The following is a 25,328-nucleotide window of genomic DNA, read 5'->3' as shown; positions in this document are numbered from 1 at the left end:
AATTACAATAACAAAGGAAAAAGTAGAGTTCTCAGGTTCGCTAACGCGCAAAAAACGGCTTAAGGCGCACGACATGGACGACTTCAGGTCGTGCGCGGCGTCGCTGGGAGTTCGTAATGCCGTCCGGGACGACCTCGTAGTCAAGAGCGCCGTGACGTCGAAGCACCTTGTATGGGCCGAAGTATCGCCGAAGAAGTTTTTCACTGAGCCCGCGTCGGCGTATCGGCGTCCCGACCCACACACGGTCACCGGGTTGGTACTCCATGTGGCGTCGTCGAAGATTATAGTGACGGCTGTCGACCCTCTGCTGGTTCTTGATGCGCAGGCGGGCGAGCTGTCGAGCTTCTTCGGCGCGTTGCAAATAGGCGGCAACGTCGAGATCGTCTTCGTCGGTGGCGGTTGGTAGCATTGCGTCGAGCGTTGTTGCCGGGCTCCTTCCGTAGACCAGCTTGTACGGCGTCATTTGCGTCGTTTCTTGCATGGCCGTGTTGTATGCGAAGGTCACATACGGAAGGATGGCATCCCACGTCTTGTGTTCGACGTCGACATACATGGCCAGCATGTCGGCGATGGTCTTGTTTAGCCGCTCGGTGAGGCCATTGGTCTGTGGGTGGTACGCTGTGGTCCGGCGGTGGCTTGTTTGGCTGTATCTCAGTATTGCCTGAGTTAGGTCAGCAGTAAACGCCGTACCTCTGTCGGTGATGAGGACCTCTGGGGCGCCATGACGCAGGAGGATGTTCTCAACGAAGAACTTTGCTACCTCGGCGGCACTGCCTTTGGGCAAGGCCTTCGTCTCCGCGTAACGGGTGAGGTAGTCAGTCGCTACGACGATCCACTTGTTGCCGGAAGTCGACGTCGGGAACGGCCCCAGTAGGTCCATCCCGATTTGCTGGAACGGCCGGTGAGGTGGTTCGATTGGCTGCATAAGTCCCGCTGGCCTAGTCGGCGGTGTCTTCCGTCGCTGGCAATCTCGGCAAGTCTTGACGTAGTGGGCGACGTCGGCAGCAAGGCGTGGCCAGTAGTACTTTTCCTGTATTCTGGCGAGGGTGCGGGAAACACCAAGGTGTCCAGCCGTCGGGTCGTCGTGTAGGGCCTGGAGGACTTCTGGTCGCAATGATGAGGGCACGACAAGAAGGTAGTCCGTTCGAAGTGGCGAGAAGTTCTTTTTCAGGAGAACGCCGTTCCGTAAGAAAAACGACGACAGTCCTCGCTTGAATACCTTCGGAACAACGGCGGTCTTGCACTCGAGGTACTCCATAAGGCCCCCCAGTTCCGCGTCGGCTCGTTGCCTTTCGGCGAAGTCGTCGGCACTTATAGTTCCGAGGAAGCAGTCATCGTCGTCGTCTTGCGGCGGCGCGTCGACGGGGGCACGAGAGAGGCAGTCGGCGTCAGAGTGTTTTCGTCCGGACTTGTACACGACGGTAATGTCGAATTCTTGAAGCCTCAAACTCCATCGTGCGAGACGACCTGAAGGGTCCTTCAAGTTAGCTAGCCAGCATAAGGCGTGATGGTCACTGACAACTTTGAAGGGCCTGCCATAGAGGTAGGGGCGAAACTTTGATGTAGCCCAGATGATGGCAAGGCATTCCCTTTCTGTTGTGGAATAGTTGGCTTCTGCCTTGGATAGTGACCGGCTAGCATAACTGATAACCCTTTCAAGCCCGTCAGTCTTTTGCACAAGGACGGCACCGAGTCCTACGCTGCTAGCGTCGGTGTGTATTTCAGTGTCGGCGCAATCGTCGAAATGCGCAAGTATGGGTGGCGTCTGCAGGCGTCGTTTAAGTTCCTCAAATGCTTGCACTTGCTCCGTTTCCCACCTGAATTCCACGTTAGTCTTCGTGAGAAGCGTCAGTGGTTCGGCGATGCGTGAAAAGTTTTTGACGAAGCGTCTGTAATAGGCGCATAAGCCGAGAAATCGGCGCACGGCCTTCTTGTCGGTGGGAGGCGCGAAGTCGGCGATGGCCGCTGTTTTCCGCGGGTCTGGGCGCACTCCAGACTTGCTGATCACATGGCCCAGAAACAAGAGCTCGTTGTACGCGAATCGGCACTTTTCTGGCTTCAGGGTCAGTCCAGAGGCCTTTATTGCTTGAAGTACTGCCTCGAGCCGCCGGAGATGCTCGTCGAAGGTCGAGGAAAACACGACGACGTCGTCCAAATACACAAGGCACGTCTGCCACTTCAATCCGGCCAGTACAGTGTCCATGATGCGCTGGAACGTCGCAGGTGCCGAGCAAAGACCGAAAGGCATGACCTTGAACTCAAAGAGGCCGTCGGGTGTTATAAAAGCCGTCTTTTCTCGGTCTCTCTCGTCTACTTCGATCTGCCAATAGCCGGTCTTGAGGTCCATCGATGAAAAGTACGTCGCGTTGTGAAGTCGATCCAGGGTGTCGTCTATCCGTGGGAGGGGGTACACGTCCTTCTTCGTGATTTTGTTCAGGCGCCGATAATCAACGCAGAAGCGCAGTGTCCCGTCCTTCTTCCTCACTAACACCACGGGTGACGCCCACGGACTCTTGGACGGCTGGATGATGTTGTCGCGTAGCATCTCGTCGACTTGTTTCTTTATCGCGTCGCGCTCTCGAGTCGAAACTCTGTAGGGGCTCTGACGGAGTGGTCGAGAATCTTCTTCTGTTATAATGCGGTGCTTAACAAGGTGCGTTTGTCGTACCCGCGATGACGACGAGAAACAGTCCTTGTATTGCAGGAGCAGGGTTTTGAGCTGGTCTTGTTTGACCTTCGCAAGGCTCGGGTTGACGTCAAAATCCGGTTCGGGACCTCTATTCGTCGAAGCAGGTTCGGCAGCATCGAAGAGGGCGAAAGCATCGCTGGCGGCTACACATTCGTCAATGTAGGCAACCGTCGTACCAATGTTGAGGTGCCTATATTCGTGGCTGAAGTTTGTCAGCACTACCTTTGCTTTACCGTCACGCAGTTCGGCTATACCTCTTGCGACGCAAATTTGACGGTTCAGGAGTAGTTGCTGATCGCCCTCGATGACGCCTTCAAGGTTCGCAGGTTTTTCGGTGCCGACGGAAATAATGACGCTGGAGCGGGGCGGAACGGTCACCTGCTCTTCTATCACATTCAATGCATGGTTCCCTGGCGTCGCGTGGGGCGGGAGCGCTTTGTCTGAGGTTAGCGTTATCGACTCAGATCTCAGGTCGATGACGGCGCCGTGGTCACTTAGGAAGTCCATTCCAAGTATCACATCCCTAGAGCAATTTTGTAGGATTACAAAGCTCGCAGGATAAGTCCGGTTATTGATGGTGACTCTCGCCGTGCAGACACCAATCGGCGTTATCAGGTGGCCTCCAGCTGTCCGGATTTCGGGTCCACTCCAAGCGGTCTTTACTTTCTTCAGCTTGGTGGCGAACGGTCCACTGAAGACAGAATAGTCGGCTCCGGTGTCGACGAGAGCTGTGACGCTGTGGCCGTCGATAAGAACGTCGAGGTCGCTAGTTCGTCGTCTCGCGTTGCAGTTAGGTCGTGGCGTGGGGTCACGGCTACGTCGGTTTGTTCCGCTGCTTCCCCGTTGCGTCGTCAGGTCTACTTCGGTCCGCGAGGTTTCATCGGCAGGACTTCGTCTGCTTCGCGTCGTGTTCTGCAGGTCTCCTCGCGTTGTCGTCGTCGGCGGCCGCGGAGGATCTTCGGCATTTCGTCGTGCAGCAACCGCACCTCCATCGGTTGCTGCCCTTAGTTTTCCGGATACGGGCTAGGCGACCGGCCCCGGTTTGGGCCAGTGTACTGCCGGCGGTGCGGTGACATGTAGCGGCCGGGCGACGGCGAGCGGGAAGGTCGTCGTTCTTGCCACTGTGTTCCGGTGAGGAAGTCGTCGATGTCGCGAGGCCGTTCGCCTGGCTGGGGGCGCGGCGCGTTGACGGCGAATCCGCGTAGCCCCATCTGACGGTACTGGCAGCGGCGGTAGGTATGGCCGGCCTCCCCGCAGTGGTAGCAGAGCGGGCGGTTGTCAGGGGCGCGCCAAACGTCGGTCTTCCTTGGGGCATAGCGCGGGGCATAGCGCCGGGCGACAGGAGGACGGTAGGGCGTTGGTGGTGGTGGCGGCGGCGGCGTCTGGCGGCCGAACTGCTGCGGCGGCGCGGCGTCATGACGTGGACGAGGAGCGGGGGCGTTGCGTCGGGCTGCTGCAGCATAGTTCATTGCTTGCAGCTGCGGCTGCGCTGCATCGGGGGTGCCCAGCGACTGCTGGATTTCCTCGCGGACCATGTCGGCGATCGAATCCACTTGAGGCTGCGCTGAAGGCAACAGCTTGCGCAGCTCCTCCCGCACTATCGCTCTGATGGTTTCCCGTAGGTCGTCGGTGCCTAGCGAGTGCGCTTCTGTGTAGCCTGTCGACAGGGTTGAGCGGTTGTATTGCTTCGTCCTAATCTCGAGGGATTTTTCAATTGTTGTAGCCTCCTTTAGGAATTCGATGACAGTTTTCGGTGGGTTCCGCACCAATCCTGCAAAGAGGTCTTGTTTCACTCCCCGCATAAGGAAGCGGACCTTTTTTTCCTCAGGCATCGCAGCATCAGCCAGGCGGAAAAGTCGCGTCATCTCTTCCGTGTAGATGGTGACCGTCTCATTCGGTAGCTGTGCTCTTGTCTCCAGCAAAGCAGCGGCCTTTTCCTTGCGGACGATGCTCGCGAAGGTATTAAGGAACGTCGTCCGAAAGAGGTCCCAGGATTGAAGGCTCGATTCATGGTTTTCGAACCACGTCTTCGCGGCGTCTTCTAAGTAGAAGTAGACGTGGCGCAGCTTCTCTTCAGTGTCCCAGTGGTTGAAGGCGGCGACTCGCTCGTACGTCTCCAGCCAGCTCTCCGGGTCTTCAAACGACGATCCACGGAAAGTCGGTGGCTCCCTTGGCTGTTGCATCACTACCGTTGTAGGTGGCAGGGGGTCTGTCATCGTATCGGCGGTCGATGTGACGGTCTTCGGCTGCCTGGTGTTTTCGGGAAGGAGCCCGTACTCTGGTTGTAGTCCCTTCTGCCGGCGGCTGGTTCGAGGATCCGGGTTGTCCTTAGCGTCGTCTTCTTCTCGGCTTGGGCTTGGGTCAGCGCCCCGCGGTGGCGTCCGGATCATGAAGCAGCACCTCCACCAGATGTCACGTGGTCGTGACGACGAAGACAGCAGTCAGCACGTTCGAGATGAAACTGTTTATTTGGCCGAACTTGTGGCCGGGAAACTGTAAGTCAATCTACAGCAACACACTGATAGCGGCGGACAGAGCGTCGACCGTCGATCAACTGACAAGCGGTCAAGCGCGTCGGCTTTTATACAGGCGCTATGGAACTTTCCAGCAATATCGCTGGTGGCGGCGTTATCTCTCGACAAAGCTGGAACATTCGCGTGCGGCACGCAATCTTATCAAAACGATCTACTAAAATCGTGAAGCTTCTCGAACACTGCTTCACGGCCAGCGTCGAGCGTTGATAACCGTCCTTGCTGGTCAAACTCGAACACATCAAAATAAAAGAAGAAGCGGGCGTGGCAATATATACCAATTGTTTTGAAGATCTTTCCATCTGGCAGATGTGGCATGGGGGTTGGGCCTCTGGTGTATGGCTTGCGTCAATCACCGGTATGAAGGAGTCAAGGGCCTTCTCCAATCAAAGAACAACAACTTTTAATAATGTGTTTAAACAAAGATAAAGATATTTCAAAAAGAACAGAACAGTTATCTTCAAAACAAAGGTGAACTAGTTATACATTCCACAATTATTGCGAATGAGTGTAGCGTGCATGAAAGTTCAAATATGTAGAGACAATGAGCAATATCGGATGGATGACCAAGCAGCAAAAGCTGAACCAATCATTAGAGTTCGCAGTCCACCAAGTTCAAGCGAATGACGTACGTAACCGGGCAGCAGAGTCCTTCAACACCGGCGCCGTTCATAAGTGACCCTCGAAGCTGGCGAGACGGGTCCGCGGCGGCTCCACGATGCCCGGGGGTGTTGGGTTTCCGGACGTGTTGTTCGCTGCGTTGTGTCCCGGAAGTCGCCCAGCGTGGATCTCTTCTCCGGCCGATCTTAACTTCCAGTGTAGTTTCGATGCATCCTTCAAACGGTCACATACGCAATGGTTGCTGCCGTGGCTCATACTTCACTTTCGGTGGCCTTCACGGGTAAACAATTAATTCACACACAAAACAACAGTCAAGTAGGCACACGGTCTAACACGTAGCTCGGATACAACGCCCTGTGGTTCAGACTCTGCTGTCGGTCACCTTCACCGCGGGCAGTTCAATAATCTACAAAACAAAAGCACGTGATCTGATACGTAGCTCGGATGCTACGTTCTGTGGTTCACATTCTGCAGGCGGTCCCCTTTCCGAGCCAACAGTTTTGAAGTTACAGAAGACGAGTCACTGCAGTTCTTATAAGGTCCAGCCATGTTAGGACATAGAGGTATCATATTTCCTACGGCTAACGCTAACACACACTCAGTGGTGCACTTACGCTCACGGCACACCATTCTTAGAGAAGAACACAGCACGTTCGCTCTTGACGCCAGTGGAAAAAACCCTTTTCATGGCATATTACCTTAGGACATTATGCGCTAGAAATGTTAAACCTATGCGACTTTTGTGACACGGCCCCTTGCTTTTAGAATATAGTTCTTCGTAGGATGCAGGAGTACAGACAATGTATCCAGTGGCACCAGCGCGATCTTAACATTCGTTTGAAGTACTGAATTCTGCAAAGGAATCGGCTTTTTGGGGCTGTGGTGCGTGCCACACGGGGCACGAGACCGTAATTCGAATTGTACGTTCTGTCTATTCTTTGGGTAATCTTGCGTTTCTGTCTTAAGAAACATTTATCGGGTACATCATGCTTACGCATACGGGGAAAACATTATAATCTTCCCACGCGAGTGCGCGTCTGTTCTTCATAAGAGTGCTGTGCCCCCAACTTTGTTATCGCGTTCTTTTTAAACTGCTGCAGAGCTGAACAAATACTCCAATGCTCAAGCAAAGGAAGTCTACAGTAGCAAGTAATTAACCGCATATTTGACAAAATTCGTTTTCTTTTCAAATAGATATTGTTATACTAGGATTGGTCCTGAATACGACAGGTATACCAGCTAACGTTAGCTAGCGTTAGAGGAAGTGATAGTGAAGTATTCGCTCGTGTGACTATTACGCTGTTCTCTGTCACCCCAAGAATCTATCTGAAATTTGTGAATTAACTACGTTCATTGAACTGTCGTTACGAGTGCTTGTTTAATTGCTTATGCTATGTTTTCAAGGTAGCGTTCTATGCTGCACAGGGAAATGTCATTTATAGCTGCTTCACCACGCTGACACGCGTTGAATAAATTATAGAAAAATAAGCGATTGCGCAAACAAAAAACAAACAAACGAACAATAAATAAATAAATAAATAAATAGAGAGATAAATAAATAAATAAATAAATAAATAAATAAATAAATAAATAAATAAATAAATAAATACGCAGAAACTATGCATCATTGATGAACTTGTATCGTCAAACCCCATTGTTGTACCGATTAAAGCTGTATAGTCTAACAGAACGAGTGCAGCCAGACTCCACGGCGTGCACGGAAAATGCTGTTCTCACTGCACGCGTGATGGTCGTTTACATATAGATAGCGATGGCTGCAGGGCTGTTGATAAGATGTGCTCGAAACGGCTGCTCGCAACCGCAACGATATCGCATAATTTCGACAGCCTCCTATAGATAGCTGAATTTCTCCCATCGCACCTTGGATTAACCTCACAAAGACAAAACAGAATCGTAGAAAAATTGCCGTCGTGCGTGGCGAGACAACGCACCGCTTAGGTCATGGCGACGTCGGCGAAGTGTTAGCACACTGCTACAGTCAAACCCGACCATATCGAACTCGGGTAAAACAAATTATCCTTTACATCGAACTATTTTCGAACACGGCAATGTTTTAACATCAATGTATATGAAAAATTACGGCTATACACAGAACAAAAATCGCCGGAACACTTGATATATCGAATATGGGGCAGTGCGATACGCCACAAGAAGTTGGCTTTCCCTCACAAGAAGTTGGCATTTTCTCGCGGAAAAGGACTTGCCCTCATGCATTCGAAGAGTGAGCGGTTTGATTAGGAGGACGCCGCGCAGAGCGATTAGAAAACTATCGCTTGCTATCGCGTGCTCTCTCCCATGATTGTTTGCCGCGGCAGTCGCATGCGGTGTCGCCGTTCACTGCTCAACTCCCTTTGTTAGGGCAATGGCTGCCATAAAACGGAAGAATATTTGGCAAATCTGGTCATAATCAACACGGCCGAACGTAGAGAAAAGAAGTCTGACGCCACTGAGCTGCGTACATCACTCCAACAGGCACGCTGAGTATGATTTTGAAAAACCACGCCAACATTAGGGGCACAATAAAGTTTCGCAACCAACCAACCAACAGCCAAGCCAGACTGCTTCCGGCGCCCGACGAGCACCCACAGCTGCGTATTAGAATGTTGAGTCGCTGTTTACATCGACACCGTATTTTCTCGCCTACAACCAGCGCCTGCATATAATCCGCTTCCCCAACTACAAACCGCGGTAAAATTAAAAATATATATATATATTCCCACATCAGGGGCGTAGCCAGAAATTTTTTTCGGGGGGGGGGGGGGGTTCGACCATACTTTATGTGTGTTCGTGCGTGCGTTTGTATGTGTGCGTGTATATATACGCAAGCAAAACTGAAAAATTTCGGGGGGGGGTGAACCCCCCCAACCCCCCCCCCCCTTGGCTACGCCCCTGTCCCACATATTTACGTAAGCCGCCTTCCTTGCATTACCGTCAAACTATTCCGCGAAGTCAACTTGTGCGCCAACATGTGCACCGAAAATACGGTAAATTCTTTAACGGTTTTGTACCGAATTATACAATATATCGAACTGATTTCCGTTTTTTAGCGAGTTCGATATATGAGGGCTCGACTTTATACACATAATGAATCTTGCAGACATGCAAGGCCTATACGTAAACGTGTACACTACACGCTAACTCTGATGCTTCTTCAGGAAGCACTAACCTAATGTATTGCCAACATCCCGAAAGCAGTATATGTATACAGTAAGTCGTTTCGAGGCTACCAGAAACAATGAGGTGACCTCGGACGGCCAGTCTTGGCGCAAATAGCATCGTTAATAGCTATTCGATGGAAAGTGCGCCGCGCCGGTCGCCGTCTGGGGCGCACTGCTATACAGCAGACTGTTGAGACGACGTGCAAATGACCTGAACCTATAATTTCTCATTTGTCCGATGTGCCACCACCGTTGGCAGGAAGCTGGCAGGTGCCTCGATTAATGCGACGCGTGGAAGTGCCGCCCCGACTAGTGATATCGCCGGTGGTGCCTATGGATCAATGGTGCGCAAGTTGGCTTCGCGGCCATGCAGCCGCGCTTAGTGATGTATACATAACAATGCTGTAACATTAAAATAATGGCTGAACACCTTTCACTCACCCAAACATGCTAAGGTAATGTTTGAAAACCACGGTATCACTACTCCTGCCCGTCCACCATCCCGCCCCCAACTTACAAAAGTAAACATTGGAGGATTAAAAGTGGGGGGTAGGGGGGGGGATAGTTGAATGCAATCACAATCCAGGCCCGTAGCCAGGAATTTTTTTCGGGGGGGGGGGGGGGGGCACTTGCTGAAAACTGACTTTTTCAGAAAAACACTTAGTTTTGTTATTTATTTTTGGTAAAAACACCTACTTCACCAAAATTTCGGAGGGGGCCCTGGCCCCTAGCCCCCCCCCCCCCCCGTCTACGGGCCTGTCGCAATCACAGTCATGGTCAGAGAGCATATGGTCGTTACCAACTATAGCCCAAGCCATTACCCTCCTCAATTACGGAATGAATTGAAGAACCGAAAAATTCCGCAGATACCACGCACTGTGGGAATCGATTTCATGCGAAGCAGTAACTGCCTATGCCGAATTTTTCGCTTGGAGCCAAGCGTTACGAGGTTAATCGACGTCTTCCTGTAAATTTAGTAGCTGTGTGCATATGATGTGATTGCCAGGCGCGTTGACTACAATGGCGTGTAAAGGGTAGCTCGTGGTCCAATGTAACGGCAGCACTGACAGGACAGGAAACAGCGCGGGCAAACGGGACGAGAAAGACAGACAGGACTCGGCGCTGGTCCTGTCTGTCTTTCTTGACAGCACTAACGTTTGAGCAGAGATGTCAGTTTTGTCGCAAGGAAGTGCACGTTATGGTGCGATGATGTGCGTATCATAAGTAGCGGTCGTCGGCGTATACGACCAGCGCTTGACTATACCTTGCGTAGTCAGTGTTTACTACGCTGTTCTAAAGGCGGATAGTGAATACTGCCACCATTACTGGTGCTTCCCCGACATGACGCTTGTATAGTGTCTTTTTCCTAAGCAGTTTGAAACACTGGCGTAGCTTTGTGGTAGAATATTCGACTGTCACGCAGAAGGCCTGGGTTCGATTCCGGCTGGAACTGTGATTTTTATTCTTTGCGTCCATCGGGATCATTCGCTCACTGACACCGTCGCCGATGCCGGCACCGGAATTTCTGCGACACGGGCTCCTTAGCGCTATCGCGTTAAGATTTCTTCTCGCTGTCCCGGGGTTAAGTGATATAGACTGTGAACCACTTGTGGCACATACCCGTACACCACGGGCCGTGTTATCTGGGTATGTGCCACATGTGACTGGTGGAAAGGGCCTCATGACGTATGCGACAGGCAAGTCAGATTATTCATGTCATGATGTGTGTACCGCGTTCGTCATACACTCATGTCCTCATGTGCCAATTCTTTATATAAAAAGTTAGAGACGACCACGAGAGCGCCCAGACCAAAGTTGATAGATAGATAGATGGAAACCGTCAAAGTGAATTAGTTTTGCTAAGAAATGCTTCGCATTTAATAATACTCATAAACACGACCTTAGGTGTCTGGCTGATTGTATTTATACAGGTATCGCTCGCCAGCATATTCAATAAGACCTGTGCAGCCGGTCATAAAACATTGCGTCAGTCGCGTTCAATGACAAATATTAATATGAGAGCCCGTATTCACAAAGGGCGCTTACGCTAGAATTGTTCGTAACGGAAAGTTTTAGCCAGTCCTATAGCTGATGCCGCGCATATCGTAAACGATAGCCACGGTGCCAGTGCAAAATACCACTTTAGAATAATAATCTGCAAATTCGCCCCCAGGAGCCGTGTTGTTAAGCGACCACTGCATCTTGCTTGAACTTTTGTTGCACCCAACGAACACTGTATTCACCTTCCTGTATCGGAATCCACAGGTAGCGTAACCTTCTACGGCATTCGAACCGCTCTCAACATCGTCTATGTACTTGCCGACGTCAGCGCACTTACCGCCCTGGTGATGGTAAGTTCAATTAGACGAATGTACAGACGGATGCACTGTTAAAGGGAGCACTTGCGTTTCGGGTATGTCCGGATTTCGCTCTCTTGCAAAAGCATAGTGGCTTAGATCTCCATAACACTACTGGTGGTTGACAGTTCCGAACCCTTATGATAGACTAGTAACATGCACGAACAATCTTTCCTCATATACTAGCTGTTAGGGGGCCAACAAAATGAAAGTTTCTCATTCGAGTGTTCCCTTTAACAGTGGACCGTACTGTACAAAATGAAATAACTTCGAGATGTGGGTTATAGCACGTTGTTCTTGCGTTCTTCACAAAACAGCGCCCCAAACGACACCGCGGATCTCTTGTTATATTTCGCAGCGTGAGCCTCGCGTGTAATGATATCGTATGTGAATAATAATAATAATAATAATAATAATAATAATAATAATAATAATAATAATAATGATAATGATAATAATAATAATAATAATAATGAAAGTAATAATAATATCTGCGGTTTTACGTGCCCTAATCACATCTATGAGGCATGGCGTAGTGGAGGGCTCAGGAAATTTCGACCATCTCGTGTTCTTTAACGTGCACTGACATCACACACGGGCCTCTGGCATTTCGCCTCCACCGAAATGTGACTGCCGCGGCCGGGATCGAACCACCGTTTTCCGGGTCAGCAGCCGAGCACCGTAACCACTGTGCCGCGACATATAGCGTATGTGAAGGTGTGTGTATTAGATAGAAGGTGGGGGGAGGGGTCATGGAAAATTTTTTATTGCGCGTATTCATAGTCCAACCGACTTAACGACCGATGAATTGGTTGTTTTAATGGCTGATGATTCACTGTGCTGAACGTTCTGTTATGTTTCCCAGAATTTAATTTTCGCGGTAGTAGAAGTTTAATCGGGATTCATACCGGGTGAAATTTAGTTCAAGAATTATGCTCAGGTTTTATTGGCCCTCAGGAACTTCGAAATATTTTCGTTCAGTCAGTGAAGAAAGTTCACTGCAAGTAATGACGTGGCGAACACGTGTTGGAAAGGGCGAGATGACAATAGGAACGACAGGTGTACAAAGAATGGGCGAAGGACGCAGCGCCGATGCTTAGCTCCGAGCGACATGCCTATATTGTACTTCACACGGAAATTTATCCAGCGGGCGTCCGTCACTGTCGCAGGAAAAAGAAATCGCGGAAAAGACAATGCTGTGTAGAGAAGACGGCAGCTTTGGACTTGTTTTTGCGCGGACAGCTTGGAGTATAGTCCTTCTGTTCGATTTTTCTTTGTTTCTCTCTTGTATATATATACTTATTCCGAGTGCAGGGTCAAGTCAATCAATTTTACATGTATCCCCGATAAGTCCTTCCTTATGCGCAGTGGCTTGGTGAGAAAGAACGTAAGATAGCCAATAGTGTCGCGCAAACAAAGCGCGGCGATACAATACGATAAGGGAGCCATTTCGAACACGTGCGGACACGCAGTTATCGTTATCGCGCACGCGCGTGCCAAGTCGAGTAGCTCTTGCAAAAACAATGACTCGGCATCGAAGCAGCTTCGCACATAAACCGTTTCAATCGATGCATAGGGGGCGGCATCTTCAGTTTGCATTGTGTTAACGTGCAACCTGCGCAGCTCAACTTGCTGTGTCATGGAAAACCTACGAGCCTAATTAGACGAGTCTTAAAACGGTTAAAAAGAAAGAAATTACTCTACACTGCGGCCACTTGTAGGAGTGCAGATGTTTTAATAAACAATCATCTGCCGCCGAAACTTTTTTTTATTTCCATCTACAACCCCTTCACGAGCGAACTTTGATATAATGTCTACAAATGCGTCAAATTCGTAAGACATAATACCAATGCACTCGATATTACAGTTAATGAACGAAAAGGAGGTAATATGCTGTTTTGTACGAGTTGCAGTAGTTAATTGTAATTAGCGGCTAAATAAATATATAATTATTTGGCAGCATGTCTTGTTTCGTTCCTGCATAAAAAGAATCAAATCGTAGATTCAAAATGCACGCGCAATTTGTTTTCGGTTGTATTCATTTCGAGCTAGAAAAACAATACTTTTTACGTTAGCTCTAGAAAGCGGCGTGTCTAATGACCCGTCTATTATTGCAGTGCATTCACTATAACGATCGGCTACAGTCACGGGCAGTAGTTACATTGATGTTACATCAAGACGCCTTGACTGCGCATAAAGTTCATTTCATCCTATGCGCAATGTCCAGAGAGCATCCTTGATCTGTCTTGGCTACTAGTTGTGGGTGCTGTTCCTGAAGGGATTAAGAGTCAGTGTCGCTATTTGCCTTAACTTTCTTTTTACGGGTTAAATTGACTCGGCGCGTGGTCGTAATCGATTAAAACGAACAAATTTTAAATTTTGTTGACGCGCACAATTTCATTTTTTCTACAGACGATTCAAAATGGCTTGATAAAATCCCGAAGCAGTTGGATCCTTGTCCGGTGCTGTTGCGTGAGTAGAAGCACAATAGTTTGACGAACAGTGTGTGTGGAAATCAGGACCGCGTCTTTCTATACACATAGACATAACGCGTGGCACTCTTTCGCTTGCGTAGCTCCTGCTTATTCAAGGAGAAAACAATGAAATAAGTTTGGTAGTGTAAAAATATTTCGGGCATATGTACCACGCAATAAAGCAAAAAATATAAAAGTAAGGGATGGAGAAAGAGACCCTGTTTCTCCCACAGCTGACGAAAAACAGTTTCCTATTGATACATATCTCGCTGTGAAAACATCAGCCGAACCTCATTTCAACATAGAGTCTTTCAACAACAAGCCCATAATTTACACTTCGCTGAGTTCATCGTGCGGGACGTAACAAAATACGAATATGACAGAATCAAGCTGTTCACGCTTAACTTAATTCTACTTAGAAACAGCATGATGGCATGTGCGTTGTACGGTTTACAGGGTGTTTTTTTAGACAATACAGATTTTTTAATAAAATTCTATAACAGTAAGGCTCCTGTCGTTTTCGCACACGAACTCCACGTCGAGGTGGAAATACTTTGCCGCAGTTAAAATCCCACTGTTGTCGCTAAAAACTCGTTAATTAACTTTTTAATTATTGAATTTAGGGTAGGTGTTTATATTACAAAGTTGCAGTACGTAGTAAAGTAAAAAGCTGGGCGAGTTGGTGTTGGTTCATGATAAGCAAAGGGGCGCGATAATACGGTACACAAAGGAAAAGATGGGCACGAGACGACGCGCTCGCCAGGCGCGATCAGTTTCGATTTCGCCATTGAAATTCGATGGTGAAATTTTCGAACTACGTGCAACTTTTGTGATTTCTAAAAAATAGCTATGCTACGAATTGGCACGCGCTACAACTTTGTAATATAAACACCCGCCCTCAAGTCAATAATTAAAAAGTTAATGAGTTTTTGTTCATTAATATCGTCAACGTCATTTTAGCTGCGGGAAAGAATTTACGCCTCGACGTAGAGTTAACGTGCGAAAACGACAGGAGCCTGACTGTCATAGAATTTTTATAAAATATCTGTATTCTCTAAAAAAAACACCCTGTATATAATTCTGCTTCACATTTCAGCGCAACATTATAGTGTGACATTGGCGTAATTTTATGGATAGATGTCAGGAGCATCGCGTTTGAATCGGGGTGGTGGCTAGTGCGACCAAACTTTTTATAAGTCCTCTCTATACTCTATATGAGGATACCTACCAACGCTCGTTGTCAAATTACCAGTGCCGACGTAAAGACCACAGCCCTGATTCTTAAACCATCACGTTAAATATGAATAGGCACTGCAGCCACACATGTTTCTTAGTGCTGGGGAAATGACAGTGAGATCTGATAAGCACAAAGAAATATGAAAAAATATCGTAACGCGGTTACCGTTGCTACATATACCAGGTGTTCCATGCAAGTTTTGTCCAAATTTAAAGACTTTTGAGTGCTACGCAGCTGGAAAGAACCAAGGTAATGATGCTTGCAGTCGCTTGGAGCGAGTCGATGATCTATTACAGCAGCGCTGTTAGGATCGAGGTTTGCCGTGTGTCTTAGATAGAAAACTATCATCATCATGGTCCGGCACGCGCTCTCTTCGTCCTCTTCTTCATCGCCTTCCTCTTCTTCCTCTTTTGCTTCCCTCCCAGTACACGTGCACCGATTTGTCCGGCGAGAGATGCAATAACTCTGATGAGCGAGAGAAGGAGTAAAGAGAGAGAGAGAGAAATAATGAGAAAGAAAGAAATTCTTGGCGCAAAAAATTTCTTGGTGAGGCGAGATTCGAACCCGCGTCCCCACGATCCCAAAGCGGGCGTCCTGACCCTGGGCTATCCAGGCACGGCGTTGGCAGAGCGTAGCATAGCCTTGTATAGAATAGTACAGCAAGGTGCTGGGAAAGGGAAGTGAGGGCGAGGAGAGAAAAGAAGAGGAGAGAACGAGTACAGAGAGAGCGAAAGAGAGAAAGAGAGTGAGATAGGAAGAAAGAGAGAACTAGATAGAAAGAAAGGGAAGCAAGAGAAAAAGGTAGAAGGCGAGAGAACGACTGCAGAGAGAGAAAAAAAAAGAAGAAAAAGAAAGGAAAATAGCGCCACTCGCTGCGGAGCAAGAGGTCCCTGGTTCGATTCCGCGCTTCGGGAGCATTTTTCTGAATTATTTTTCTTTGGTGCTTTTATATATATATATATACATACTTATACATATACGGTGCATGACGGCGACGGCAAAATTCAGCCGAGACTGTCCATATAATTGCTATAGCAATAAAAGAAAGAGAAAGATAGAAATACAGAGAAAGAAATATACATAGAGAGGAAGAGGTAGAAAAACAAAGACACACACACACACACACAAAAAGAAAAAAAAAAACAGAGAGCAAGCACAGAGAGAGGTGAGATGGCAAAAGCTTAGCCAAGCCAAGGCCAGCCAGGTTCCCACCAGCTCTTCTGTGACCCAGCCTTGCGCGACTTAGTGCAAGCTGCGCTACTTTTTCTTTATTTCGCGTAATTAGAAAATTAATCATTCATCTTCTCAAATACTATTAAAGCAAGAAATCTCCATGAGAAAATTTTAGGCCATGCTGAAAAATTCCCCGATCTAGAATTCCGTTGCTCTCTCCGTGATGTACAAGAGTTCTTGCCAAGCGTTAAATAAACACAGGGTATGTCCGAAAAGTAATGGGAATGAGTCAATTAAAAAGATACATTGATCAGATCAGTACAACGCAATGAAAGGTTTCAAACTAGGCTCCTCCTGCGACGACACATCGGTTCCAGTGATATTTAAAGGCATCGAAAGCGTCAAGGTAGGTCTCCTCCGGAATGTCCTTTTAAAGCCTTGGTGCAAGCCTCTTTGACTTTTTCAACTGCCCCGAAATGATGTCCTTTGATGGGAGTTTTCAAGCGCGGAAACAAAAGGAAGCCTGGAGGAGCCATGTCAGGACTGTAGGCCAGCTGGGCAACCCTTGGCACCTTTGAATCAACAAGGAAGCGGGTGGATGGATGGATGTCGGGAGCATCGCGCTTGAATCGGGGTGTTGGCTTGTGTTACCAAGCTTTTTATAAGTCCTTTCTGTACTCTATACGAGGATACCTACCAACACTCGTTGTCAAATTACTTGTGCCGATGTAAAGACGACAGCCCTGATTCTGAAACAATCACGTTAGACATGAATAGGCACTGCAGTCACACATGTTTATTAGTGCTGGAAAAATGACAGTGAGATCTGATATGCACAAAGTAGTATGAAAAAAAAAGTCACAGTTTCGCCGCCAGGCCGAAGCAATGAATGCGATAGCAAGGAACTAATGCTATACGAAGTGAGGCTCGCCAATGGATACTCTCAGTTTGAACAGCGCTTCTGTTGCAAAGGCGGCCGAAGCAGCGAAGGAAACTAGCGTGCTTCAAGTGTCGAGCTGTGACACTTGATAGTGCGCGCTCATCTTCTGTTTGTTCGTTTAGCGGCGTCCCTGAGCTCGACTGACATTCGTACGCGCCGTAACATGAGCGCGGACATCACGGTGAAAGCGTGAAACATTCCTCTACCCCGCGCCACGAGAAAACCGCGCGAGCAGACAGTGGAAGGGCAAGCTTCTCCCATGCGCAAATATAAGAAGAAGCGAGCGAGCTCGCCGACGACTTTTAAATGCGCCCGTCCTACGCCCGTCGGGCTCCTAGCGCCACCTCGCTGATAATGAAAAAACGCTTATTATCGCCTTCTGTCTCTGAGTCCGTCCAGCGCTAAATGGTGTGTATATAACGCTGAGGATCTGCGTTTCGTGGCGTAGTGGATAGCGCCGCTCGCTGCGGAGCAAGAAGTCCCTGGTTCGATTCCGCGCTTCGGAAGCATTTTTCTGAGTTATTTTTCTTTGGGGCCTTTATATATATATATATACATACTTATACATATACGGTGCATGACGGCGGCGACGGCGACGGTAAAATCCAGCCGAGACTGTCCATATAATTGCTATCGCAATAATATCGTAACGCGGTTACAGTTGCTACATATACCAGCGGGTCAAGACGAAGGCGGTGTGCACTGTCGCGTTGCCGTCAGCGATGGTAGTTGACGGCCGTCCACCACGGGCTTTATCGCTGACCTTTTTACGACCTTCTAAAAAGGTCTTATGCCGCCGGTACACTTGACGGTATGACTAACAATTACCACTAAATGTTTTTATCATAGGAAAAGTTTCCACTTCGGACTTGTAGAGCATCACACAAAACTTGATGGCAATCCTTTGTTCCAACGAGCGCTGTATGGCTTGCAGGGGAAATGAAAACGACTTACACGGACAAGTCTCTCCTTACTCTCCAGATGGTAGCATACGAAAGTGCGACCGCACATGCGTAAGCTAACTTCCCCCTCCACCAATATCAAGTGGTTCTAGCCTGCTGTGACGTATAGACGCTTTACAATGTAATCATTGACATTACTTTTAGCACGAACGCTGTACTCCAAAGTTGGAGAAAGTGCCGTGCAGTTGCAAAGTGTAACTCGGCGAAATGCAAACAAAAATAACCCAGTCGCTAGCGACGGCAAGCACCATTACCTTGGTTCTGTCCGGCTAAGCGGCACTTACATATACATGCATTTTTTTCTCACAAGTTCGACAGCTGGGGTATAATGCACTCGTCGCTGGCATGGAAGGCAGGCATATACCTATTCTTTAAAAAAACAAAGCTTAACTTTAAACAGTTGATGGAAGCTGAATCTGCAGTGGTTGACCGTCACTACTTAAAGGGAGACGTGGGTCTTGAAAAGTGTGTTTTTAATAGTTGGGTGAACGGAATGAAATTCAATACACTTATTCAGTTTTTTCTGCAGATTTCAAATCTCTGAGTAGATTTTTAATAGCTGCATTAGAACAAAAGATATGCTACTTCTGCAACGTTTTCTAGCACAATTCTTACGGGGATTTTCGGCAACTTATTTTCGCCAAACGCATAAGCAAAGTATGCAGCAAGATTGCCAGAAAGCTGGTCTAGCCGATGATGCTATTTATTTCCTTATAATGTTGTTTACAAAATGATAATTCTCGATAATCATAAAGTGTATGAAGGAAAAAAATTTCACTCATATTTGCATCCATTTATTTTGCATTCGAAGTACGGGGAAAACAATAAAATTAGCATCATCGGCTAGACGAGCTCTCTGGCAATCTTTCCACATATTTTGTTTTTGTGTCTGACAAAGCAAAGTTGCCAAAAAGTACCGTAAGAAATATGCTCTCAGAAATTGCATATCTTTTGTTCTAATGCACATAATAAAAATCTATTTGAAGATTTGGAATCTGCAGAAAAAATTGAATAATTGTGACAAATTTCATTCAGTTAGCCCAACTAATAAAAAAAAATTTTCAAGACCCACGTCTCCCCTTAAGGTACTCTTCGAAACTCTGTGGTCAGTACAACTGCTCACGCGCCCACGCAGGATGTTCGCGACGCCTTGGCCATGTACCTGGGTTGCTCCATCGTGTTGACCATCGCGACGGTCCTCTGTCGCACCGTCGAAATCTACATTATGACGCTCACGCCGTACGACACTACCGAGTGCTGCGGGGTGAGCTTTAATTCTTTCCGTTCTACCAAGTAGATCAGTCATATTCTTGTTCTTTGGTCACTGTTGTAGACATTTGACAGAGATATAGTGGACGGGCCACTTTGGCACTTTATACCATACCGATCCAAATTCACGGGTGAGAATGCAAGAACAGCGCAACAGACAAGGACTGCCGAAGATAACACCCACAGCGTTGACTTTCGACAACGTTTCATAACGAAGCGAAGTACGTATGTGTGTGTGTGTGGAATGTAGGCATGCGTGGAACAGGGTGCAGTTATCAACCGCGTCGATGGATGCATGAATAAACTTTATTTAGGTCCCTCGGAACGCGCCCTAGCGCAGCACGTTGCGGGCCGTCGATGATTACACAATTCAAGCGAAACGTTACCACTATTCAACGTATGAGGCGCTTTGCCGAACTAGAAGACGAAGTGAATACTTGTGAAATTGCGATACATCTTGTTTTTGTGTTTGATTTATAAGGTGAATCTTTACATCACGACAAATGTTTGTTTCAGATTTCAACATTTTGATTCATTTTTAATGAAAACTAGAGACCATAAGCTGCGAACTCGACTTCCATTTCCGGGCATAGACTTGGTCGTGACAGGATCGAAATAACAGCCCGTATCCAGTAAATATAATTGAGACAAATGTCGCGGTTAAAAATCTTCCACATAAAGAAACAGTAACTCTGTAGCAGTTATGCGGTATTTTAATTGTTTCGCCCATGCTATGTTGCGTTGTCGATGCTGGCGTTGCCTTCCTTGATTGTGCAACAGCCACTGATAACAGCTGCGTCGCTCTGCGAGGCTGAATCCCGGCCGCCGCGGCAGCGGCATTTCGATGGAGGCGTAATTCTGGAGGCCCGTGAACTCAGATTTAGTGCACATTAAGGAACACCAGCTGGTCAAAATTACTGGAGCCCTCCATTACGGCGTCCCTCATTATTGACATCGTGGTTTTGGGACGCAAAACGGAAACGATTATTATTATTATTATTATTATTATTATTATTATTATTATTATTATTATTATTATTATTATTATTATTATTATTATTATTATTATTATTATTATTATTATTATTATTACATTTCAGGATTTTCAGCTCAAGCGTCTTCTATACAGCAGGGGACGCTTCGACAACCCAGAGTACAGCGCGAGCGTAGTAAGTTACAGCATTTTGGCCTCGGATAAGATTTCAACACGACGGCTTCGGGCGTTATACATATATATAGTTACGATGCGTTTTGGGTAATGTTCAACACATTACGCGTGAAACTGTTTTCGCATTAGCGTCCAGAATTCTATAGATATGTGCCAGAAAAGTGGCTTCACCTGATGGTATCGTCGACACCCGTTGTTGTTTACGCTACAGTGGTGTCAACCTCAGTAGGATTCCCAACAAGAAACTGCGATAACAAGGAACGTGCCCAGCGAGGACGCATTTTCTGGAAAAGTAATATACCTTCGAAAGATTTAAAACAAGATCATGTAGTGTCACATATCTTAACTTTTTCCTTTTAATGAGGGATTTCAATAATGTTTTATTAAGTCAAGTTGTGGGGAAAACGTATATTTGTTCGCTTGCAAGCCAGGAAAATGTTTTACAACCAGCAGTTGACTCTTTACGTCGTGCGTGAAGTTTACGCGCGGACAATGAAACGTTTCAATCAGAAACCACAAAAGTGAATCGACCTCCTCCCATTGGAGTAGAGTGGGGATTACGATCGGAGTCTATGCGCGTTTAATTAAGGCCGATAGCAAGGAACAAGCGCCAAATTTCATTCTTTTTTCAAGGGAAGGCAGTATTGATTGCCTCGATATTGCCCCGATAGTGAGACCTTGTGCCGAGTAGGCTGGTGTCGTCTAATAAAATCGTCGACCGCATTCAGCGGCTGCACCATGACCGACGATAGGGCACAATGCACCGCCTATATTGTACAAAAGTAGAGAAAAAAAAAATCAAGGAGCGATCAGACGCAAGCGAGCTTGAAATACAGAAATAGTAATTAATAGAATCCCGGTTAAGCCGAATTTTCGGACATGCCGGACAGCGTGCAAGGGTTTTTGCTTCCCACAACTCGAGTGGAAACAAAATTAACCACTAATATTAATAAAAACACAAATTACTTAACGCAAGCTTCATGTACTGCTTCGTTCCCGGAACACACGCGCCCGGCACGCGCTCTCCCGCTGCGCCGGTTTGTCCGGCGTAGGATGCAATAACTCGAATAGGCAAGAGAAGAAGAGATAGAAAGAGAGAGAGAGAAAGAAAGAGTGACATAGAAAGAAAGAAAGAAAGAAAGGGACGAAAAAGAAGAAAAGATAGACAGACAGAGTAAGAAATAGACTGAGAGAGAAAGAGATGGAAAGGAACAGACGGAAGAAAGACAGAAAAAAATGAGATGAAGACAGAAAGAGAAAGGAAGAGATAGAGAGAATCAAAGAAAGAGAAAGAAAGAAAGGGAGAGAGAGAAACAGATAGAAACAAAGAGAGAGAAAGCTGATTAAGCTACTTGGGGCTATGATTGCCAAGCGATACCCAATCGAACCCGATCTATACCCAGCCAATACTCGTGGTTTGCAATGTGATCACGCGAACACTTCGTGCATCGGCGTGTGAATGCACGTGTGCCTAGTCAAGCCAGGACCAGCCGAGTGTCGACCAGCCCTGCTGTTCCCCAGCCTTGCGTGACTCAGTGCTAAACGCGCAAAAATTTTTATGCTTTTTTATTTAATTCATTCAGCGCCTTCTGCAGCAGAGATTTTGCTTCTTGAGCTACAGATTTAGGTGCACCTCGTAGTCGAAATGAATACGGAGACTCCGCACTATCCGCTTCCGTCATAACCTACGGTGCCAGTTATTATTGTTAGCATATATATGTATGCGTGTGCTGTCACAAATGCTGACACTTCGCCTCACTTGCTCAAAAATCACAGTTCCTTCGTGTTGCTGAAAAAAAAACACTATGCTAAAGTATTCCGGACATTGTCATGTGCATCACTCGTGAACAACACTACATGGGTCTTGTTAGTTTTTCGTATAGCGACTTTCCTCACCATTGTCAGCTCGCGCCCTAGCACATCTTTCTCAATTTCTTTTCTTCATGCTGTCACCGCCTCGCCACCTTCGACAAGTTCGTACTTAATGTCCACCGAAACACTATATGTGCTTCAATATAGGAGCCGCTGGATAAGCCTCGTAGCAAGCATTGGTGCGTGGCGATCGCGGAAGTTCGGCTTAACAGGATGAAGCGTTTACGTAAGAAGTTAGTGTTAAGCAGAAGTCGCTGACAGTTCGGTATGGAAAGCACGTCATCGTCGCATAGAGGCAAGGACTGCGCGAACTCGTAGCCCGCTGGAAACGTCTTTGAGCCACGAAGCAGCCGAGGAGAGGGCCCCATTGCATACATTCAGTTGCATACGCACTATGGTCTCCTTGTTTAGCGTACGTTAAATGAACCTATGTACATGATCGCAGGTGTCGAGATACGTAGGATTTGCCATCATCAACTTTCTGACGGCCGCGTTTAAGGTAAGGTATGCGTTATCTTGAGCGCATATGGGGTGCAAAGTGTGTGCCAGTAAACTTTTTGTCAGTATGGTTCACGGCAGGAAAATAAAAAGAAGACTGATGTACACTGGAAGCTCTAAAAGAAATTTCACTTTAAATTTTTGTTCTTAGAACAATACTTTCGCTGGGTGTGACGTAGTAGGCGGCTGCTCTCTGTCGACCGCGATTAACTGAGCAGCGGAATCGTAGCAAAGGCTTTACACGGTGCATCCTCTTTTGCCGTATAGAGGCGTTCTACGTTACCTTGCAGTTGAACAGCGCAGCACGAAAGGAACTTTTATGAAGTGGAATTTCTTTCATGAAGTGTTCATGGTGCTTACTTGAGCCCGTTTTAACATGTATGTTATAAAACTGGTTATTCATTGATTATACTTGCCCTAGATGTTGTGCTGTAGTGAAGCTGTTGCTTTACACGTTCAACTTATGGAGCTTAGCTCCGCTTGCTGTGACAAGTCAAAGCTATCCATCTTCAGCATCAGCATGTAACAGATCCTTTTCCTATTTCTGTAACACACACTATTTTTTTCGTTCTTCTTAATTGCTAATTGGGCAAGATTAATTAACCAACTTTTGAAGCAACAAAGCTGGGCGAAAAATTCCAATGAGAAAGTTGTAGATCGATTAGCAAAACGTCCGGTTAGACAGTTTCTAACTTTCTATCTATTAGGTATTAGTGTTTTTCTGCTTACCACAGATGCCCGCGAAAAAAAAAAAGCGGGTCTATGCGCGCCGTTGTTTCAGGGCTCCCCAACGTTCCGCGCTCCATAGCACTTGGCCGGGTGTGCTGCCACTTAAAAGGCGACATGACAGTGACGACGGTGGCGGCTGTGCGATGACGCACCTGTTGCTTGCGGCCTCGCAAGCAGTAACCGCTGCATCAGCCTATCGCCATCATGAGCTGCCACGAGGGAAGCATATCGTTTGTACACGGAACGAAAGGGGACATTGCAATCACGGCGCGCAAGCGGGCGTGTCACGTGATATATTTTTGTATTTCGCGGGCACCTGTTGTAAGCGGGAAAACGCTAATACCTAATATACAGAAAGTTAGCAACCGTCAAATAGGGCGTTTTGGAAACCGATCTGCAACTTTCTCATCAGAATTTTTGGTCCTGCTTCGTTGCTTCAAAAGCTGGTTAATTAATCTTGCCCAATTGTGAAATTAAGCAGAACACAAAAAAGTTAGTGGGACATACTCCATGCAATAGTCAGCAACATGCATTTGGTCCCGTCGACATAGAGTGCGTCGGCATACTTTGAAACTCTGGCTAGAGATAGCTGGGGCGCCCTGTACTATACGGGCTGTAGATCGATATGATGCAATCACATCGTGATAGCAAAGTCGCAATCGACACGAGAACTGGTTCGTTATATCTGATGTTCTTTATAAACGTTTGTTTGTCAAGTAACGGCACGATAACGTATTCCTCGCTTTGTTATGTCTGATAATTCATTATATTTGTTTTCGTTAGATCGATGTTCGTATGTTCGCGCCTTTCACCACAACGGCGCGGACACGTGCACTCCCGTCATATCTTGTGTATGCCTTTGACATGCCCTGTGCTCGACTTATCCACCTTGTCTAATATTTCAGGCCGTCATCATGGTACGTCTGTTCGAGATGTACGACATGAGCGAAACTATCAAGGATGACACGACACTCGCCAAGCTTCGAAGCAAACTGCTCTATGCGGACGATGACTACAGCGAAAGTCCTCCCCGATCCAAGGAGGCCACGACGTTCAACATTTCGGTCAAGATCAGTCCGATTCGACGAGGCGTCTGATCACGCGTCCTCGCATACGCTATCTTTGAATGATTATCTACCGTACGACCAATTCTCTGAATTAAATAACTACTCGCCATACCGAGTAAGAGCTATTCTCACTATGTCACTGCGGCCAGGAGCAGATACAGCAGATGCAGGATTGTTCCCGAAGTAGGGGGGGGGGGGGGTTAGCACCCGAAACGTGCGAGTTCTTTACCTAGGGGGGGTGGGGCGGCAGGGAGGTTGCAGGGAGGTGGGAACTTGTGCGTTGTGTTTCGACTGTTTGATCTTGAGGAAACAGTCGAAACACAAAAGAACGAATGATAGGTGAACATCCTCAATCACCCTTTAACATCATCAACCTCCCTTTACGTATGTTCGTGCGTGCGTTTGTATGTGTGCGTGTATATATATACTCACGAAAAATTAAAAAAATTTGGGGAGGGTTCTGAACCCCCCCAAATCCGCCCCCTCCCCTATGGCTACGGCAATCACGCTTCCTTTCCTGGGGTTTTTCTGTTTCGCGCCTTCTTGAAGGAAGCACGTAGCG

General features: G+C 47.3%; 1 protein-coding gene across 3 annotated transcripts in view; it reads left to right on the top strand.

The window, feature by feature from the left end:
* Nucleotides 1-24,875, top strand: part of LOC119383356 (uncharacterized) — a 46,914-nt gene extending 22,039 nt beyond the window's left edge. Inside the window, exons 2-4 of one of the 3 annotated variants that reach the window (XM_049412483.1) lie at nucleotides 20,533-20,601; nucleotides 22,918-22,971; nucleotides 24,605-24,875. In XM_049412483.1, coding sequence (XP_049268440.1) covers nucleotides 20,533-20,601; nucleotides 22,918-22,971; nucleotides 24,605-24,796 — 315 coding nt within the window. In that variant the 3' untranslated portion in view covers nucleotides 24,797-24,875. Of the gene's footprint in view, nucleotides 1-13,789; nucleotides 13,850-19,298; nucleotides 19,417-20,532; nucleotides 20,602-22,917; nucleotides 22,972-24,604 lie in introns of those variants that run through there. The other 2 variants (XR_007415118.1, XM_049412484.1) reach the window with 2 other exon arrangements.
* Nucleotides 24,876-25,328: the final 453 nt, after the last annotated feature.

The sequence above is a fragment of the Rhipicephalus sanguineus genome, chromosome 2 (genome assembly GCF_013339695.2).
Source record: "Rhipicephalus sanguineus isolate Rsan-2018 chromosome 2, BIME_Rsan_1.4, whole genome shotgun sequence".
In the NCBI taxonomy this organism is placed as follows: Eukaryota; Metazoa; Arthropoda; class Arachnida; order Ixodida; family Ixodidae; genus Rhipicephalus; species Rhipicephalus sanguineus.
The sequence above is the reverse complement of the archived record's forward strand: the minus strand, read 5'-3'. Positions and strand labels throughout refer to the sequence as shown.